General features: G+C 34.1%; 1 protein-coding gene across 1 annotated transcript in view; it reads right to left on the bottom strand.

Moving 5' to 3' along the window:
• Nucleotides 1-4,817: 4,817 nt before the first annotated feature.
• Nucleotides 4,818-6,000, bottom strand: part of LOC148942453 (serine/threonine-protein kinase D3-like) — a 49,005-nt gene continuing 47,822 nt past the window's right edge. The window contains exon 5 of the mRNA XM_089102703.1: nt 4,818-4,901. Coding sequence (XP_088958829.1) covers nt 4,818-4,901 — 84 coding nt within the window. The remainder of the gene's footprint in view (nt 4,902-6,000) is intronic.

The following is a 6,000-nucleotide window of genomic DNA, read 5'->3' as shown; positions in this document are numbered from 1 at the left end:
TGTCATAAAACAATTAAAAAACAATTGCAACACAATTAAATAAATAATGCCAATATACAACATTCCTGTCACATGCGTCAACTAAAAAAGAAAAAAAGAAAAAAAAAAAAAACCTTAAAGGGAATGAACCAAACTGATAGAAAAAAAAACTGATAAAACTGAAAAACCAAAACTGAAAAAAACTGATAGAACATAGATAAAAGGAAAAAATATACAAATTGTGATGACTCTAAAATGAGCTAATATAAGGGTGTAAAAGTAAAAAAAAAAAAAAAAAAAAAAAAAATAAAGAAAAAAAAAATAACCTTAATGGGAATGAACCAGTCCAGTGGTCTCAACAAATATACCTAAAAGGTTTATGCTTAGTTGTTTAGCCCAAGAAGAAGACGTGTCATGTCCCAGAACAGAGTACATTGTGAATGCCTTAAATGCCATCTCAAAACAACTCCTTAGTATTTTCCTCTCCTTTTCATATTTTCTACAGTTGAAGATGATGTGACGTATGTCTTCGTACACTCCACATGTGTCGCAGTTGGGGGAAGGGGTCATTTTCCAATGGAAGAGTGTTGATTTAGTCCTTGCATGGCCACATCTAAGACGAAAGAGACAAGTTGAAAGGATGCGAGATGAGAGGTACATTTCTTTTGATGGCTGCTTGTAATTATACAGATCCCGGACCTGGGTATGGAAAGAATGGAGCCAAGCCTCTTCTACCTCTAAAATTTTTGATCTGATTGAAGACAGGAATTCAGGACCAGTAATAGGGGTTTGAGTGATCAGACCCAGATGGGAGGCTTGTTTTGCAGCCTGGTCTGCTAATTCATTTCCCTTTATACCACAGTGTGCTGGGACCCATATAAATAGGACTGATATACCCTTTCTTGCAAGTTGTGTAGTCAGAATTTCAATCTCCATGGCAACATTTCTTGCTTGGTGTTGCTGGTGTGAAAGGTAGTCCAGAGCTGACAGTGAATCAGTGCAGACAATATACTTCCGATTTTTGGTCTCTGTTTGGCTTGCTCTGGCTTGAAGAGAAAACTTAATTGCCATAAGTTCTGCAGAGAAAATTGTCAGGTATGGGGGTAAACGGTAGGAAAGAGACAGGCCCTGGGAGGGTATAACTACTGCGCAGCTGCATTTTGTTTCTGTCTTTGAACAATCTGTGTAAACTTGGATGTAGTCCTGGTATTCTGCCAACTTTCTCAGGAATATGATTTTCATCACAGCTTGGGGGAGGTCCTCCTTTTTTTCAATGCTGATCTTAGGAATAATAAATTCCCCAATTCCTTTGGAGGCGCTGGGAGAATCATCATCCAAATTAACAGTCAACCTACCATTCTCTATGAACTCTTCCATGCCAGGAAGGCAAAGGAATCTCTGAAAAGAGGGCATCTCTATTGGTTTGTAGCGGACATCAGGGTTGTGGTGGCTAATGATTCCTTTGTAGATAATGTGGTTCTTGAGTCTTATCTTTTTTGCAAAATATCTTGCGAGAAGATATTTTCTTCTGGAGTGAAGGGACTGGATCCCCACTTCACATTACATAGCTGCAATAGGAGTTGATTTTAGGCAACCAAAGGCTCTTCGTAAGATTGCATGGAGGGTAGTGTCAAGTTTCTTCAGGAGACATTTCTTAGCAGATCATATATATAAATGATCCATAGTCTATCTTGGATATCACCACTGACTTGACAATAGTTGAAGCAAAGACTGTGGGGGCTCCTCTTCTTCCAAGGCAGAGAGCATTAATGAAGTTTTGTCTTTGTTTGAGACTGCCAATCAGCTCATCCAGATGGGGTTTCCATGTCAGTTTTTGGTCAAATACAACTCCCAGAAAGCGTGCATGTTCTGCAACCACAATCCCATGTCTATTCAGTTTCACCAGTGGTTTGAAAGCATCCAGGTTATGCAATTTGTGGAAAAACACACTAACTGACTTATGGCTTGAGAAGACCATATTATTACTTTTTGCCCAAGTTGATAGCATATCTACAGCTTTTTGAGAGGCTGACTGTAAGCATGCAGGGTCTCTCCCCACAACTGCAACAGCAATATCATCAGCATACAGAAAGAGCTCTCATCCAAGAAAATTTTCCAGGCTTATATCATGACAATAAACTGAGAAGAGAAGTGGACTTAGAACAGCCCCTTGAGGGAGTCCAATGTCAAAGGCTTTCCTCTTAAACTCTGAGAAGGAGCCCCCCAAGGAGGCCTGGACCTCCCTACCCATCAAAAATTGGTGGATCCAATTTACCAGTAGGACCAGTAGGTCTGGTAAGCCCATTACAGATAGCTTTCTGATTAGTTGCCTCACATCTACTCTATCAAATGCTGATTCCATTTCTAAAAATATTACATGAGCTGCTTTCCCTTTTTAGAAGCTTTGTTTGATCAAATTCTCTAGTTTAGCTAAGACATCTGCGGTGCTCCTTTCAGGGAGAAATCCAAGCTTTTCAATATGAATGTGGTCTGATAATCGGATTAAAACTCTTTGTTTTATTACCCTCTCAATTAGTTTAGTAACACAAGAAGTGAGTGATATGGGGGGGTATGAATCAATCAGCCCAGGGTCTTTTCCTGCCTTTAGAAGTGGGATCACTGATGCCTTATTCCATTCAGATGATATTGATGACTCTATGACATATATTTAAGTAACTCTGTCAGTAGCTCAACAAATGTATCTGGCAAATTTTTCAACATTAAATTATGAATTCCATCAGGGCCAGTTGCACCAGGCTGGAGCTTTGAAATGGTGTCTTTAACTTCTTGAAAGCTGAAGTGAAAAAATGGTACAGTACTGCTTTACCTTTTATCCTAGGTAAATTACGCTGAAAACTCCAAATTTACCACGAGAATAGCAGAGAAAAGGCTTTGGCAAATCATTGAATTATGAAAGAGTGTAAAAAAATTATCAAGTGATATAATCACTTTTATCATAGCTAAATTACGCTGACAAATTGCGAATTTACCAGGAGAACAGCAGAAAAAATTCTTCGGAAAATTATTCAAATATGAAAGAGCGTAAAAAAATTATCAAGTGTTATAATCATTTTCATCATAGGTAAATTGTGTTGACAAATTGCAAATTTACCAGGAGTACAGCAGAGAAAAGGCTTTGGAAAATTATTGAAATATGAAAGAGCGTAAAAAATTATCAAGTGTTGTATTCACTTTTATCATAGCTAAATTGTGTTGAAAACTACGAATAACTTTCATCCTAGCTAAATTATGTTGAAAACTGCGAATTTACCAGGACAATAGCAGAAAAAATGCTTCGGAAAATCATTCAATTATGAAAGTGCGTAAAAAATTATCAAGTGTTGTAATCATTTTCATCATAGGTAAATTATGTTGAAAACTCCGAATTTACCACGAGAACAGCAGAGAAAAGGCTTTGGCAAATTATTGAATTATGAAAGTGTGTAAAAAATTATCAAGTGATATAATCACTTTTATCATAGGTAAACTGCGTTGACAAATTCCGAATTTACCAGGAGAACAGCAGATAAAATGCTTCGGAAAATCATTCAATTATGAAAGAGCGTAAAAAAATTATCAAGTTTTATAATCATTTTTATAATAGCTACATTATGTCGAAAACTCCGAATTTAACACGAGAATAGCAGAGAAAAGGCTTTGGAAAATTATTGAATTATGAAAGAGCGTAAAAAATTATCAAGTGATGTATTCACTTTCATCCTAGGTAAATTATGCTGAAAACTGCGATTTACCAGGAGAACAGCAGAGAAAAGGCTTCGGAAAATCATTGAAATATGAAAGTGCGTAAAAAATTATCAATTGTTGTATTCACTTTTATCCTAGGTAAATTATGTCGAAAACTACGAATAACTTTCATCCTAGCTAAATTATGTTGGTATTTACCAGGAGAATAGCAGAGAAAAGGCTTTGGCAAATCATTGAATTATGAAAGTGCGTAAAAAATTATCAAGTTATGTATTCACTTTTATCATAGCTAAATTGTGTTGAAAACTGCGAATTTACCATGAGTATAGCAGAGAAAAGGCTTTGGAAAATCATTGAATTATGAAAGTGCGTAAAAAATTATCAAGTGATGTATTCACTTTTATCCTAGCTAAATTATGTTGAAAACTGCGAATTTACCACGAGAACAGCAGAATAATAGGGTTAAGCAAATTATTGAACTATGAAAGAGCGTAAAAAAAATTATCAAGTGATGTAATCACTTTCATCCTAGCTAAATTACGCTGAAAACTGCGAATTTACCAGGAGATCAGCAGAGAAAAAGGCTTTGGCAAATTATTGAATTATGAAAGAGTGTAAAAAAATTATCACATGATGTATTCACTTTTATCCTAGCTTAATGACGCTGAAAACTGCGAATTTACCAGGAGAACGGCAGAGAAAAGGCTTCGGCAAATCATTGAATTATGAAAGTGTGTAAAAAAATTATCAAGTGATGTATTCACTTTTATACTAGCTAAATTATGTTGAAAACTGCGAATTTACCAGGAGAACAGCAGAGAAAAGGGCTTTGGCAAATACGACAGAATTATGGAAATGCCAGATACGAATCTAAGGCACAATAGCTACAATAATCAAACATAAAAATCTTTGGCCATTTTTCTCCATAAGATCGATGCACTAAAACCAAGCCCGGCAATGAATATTCTATTCAGATTTTCTCCACTGTTTGTTTTATGAACTTGGTAAAATTGGCCTCTGACTACTTTAAATATTTGACGACCATGCAAAAAAGCATTGGGACAATTTGAACATAAGACAAGCAAGGCTATTAAACTATAATGTATTATAGATATAGAAAAAAAACTACATTTTTAATGCGACATGCCGTTTCGTTTTAAACAGCCACTGCCTACCGTTTCCCCTTCCTTTCCTTTTAGGGTTGAAAATCCATTTCTCTGTAAAATAGAAGAAAAAAAGATGTCAGTCATTGTTTTACAACAGGTGTAGTTTGGAAAACATAGGAATACAAGTAATTCATCTAATTTTACTATAAATTCATTATAAGTAAATAATATAGTAAAAATAAACTCAAATAGATTAATTAATTAATTACTATAAATAATTAATTTATTTACTAAAATAGTGTACTCCTTGAAGTACCAAGGAAAATGAAAGCAAAATTTAATTGTTTAAATTGGTTAAGTGGAACTTTAAGCAACCATTTATATCCTAGAAAATTAGGAATGTTTAATGAAAAAACCGCTATGTGCAGTTTTGGAGTTTTTGACAGTAATTGGTACCAAATTAAAAAAAAGAAACGTGGAAAAAAAAATAGCAAAAAATAAGGTAAGACACATGGTACCAAACAGCTTAAGAGGGTATAGCTTACCTGGGAAGGTGTAGTTGTCTTTGGAATCATTAGAATGCTAGTGTTTGAATTTTACAGACGAAATTTAATTAATTTAATAAATTTAATATTTAATATAATTTAATAAATTTAATAAATTTAATTAATAAATTTAATAAATTTAATTAATAAATTTAAGCATTGTCAAATTTAATCTAACACATTAATTTTGCTTATTTATTTTGACGGTTCAACGTGGTAGTGGTGACAAAAATGCGGCACTTCCCTGAAAGTTTTACATTTCTTAGACAGCCAAAAGAAAAACCTAAGAAACCCATGATATTCAAATATGTTTTTTTATGCTCTTGTTACTTTATTAGTACCAGAGGGATTCAAAATTAAAACTAAGCAAAATCTTTCTTTTCTCTGGATTACAAGAAACTTGGAAAAGGAACCAATATCCATTACAAAAATTACTATTTTACTTTTAAATATAACTTTTTATCTTTACTGAATATCAACTTTTCACAAAATGAAGGGATTACTAAATTAATTGATGTCCATGAAAAATTTATGACATATTTGGTGCAACGCAATAAGAATGCTGAATGCTGATGATCAGAATGCTGAAATGAGTGGATGCCCCTGTTTATTTTTACAGGGTAAAATGAAAAAAATAGACTAGTTAAAAAATTCCAACTTGTAGT

The sequence above is a fragment of the Artemia sp. Qi Xiang Cuo genome, chromosome 16 (genome assembly GCF_049724085.1).
Source record: "Artemia sp. Qi Xiang Cuo chromosome 16, ASM4972408v1, whole genome shotgun sequence".
Taxonomy (NCBI): domain Eukaryota; kingdom Metazoa; phylum Arthropoda; class Branchiopoda; order Anostraca; family Artemiidae; genus Artemia; species Artemia sp. Qi Xiang Cuo.
This window is presented reverse-complemented; position numbering and strand designations above follow the sequence as displayed.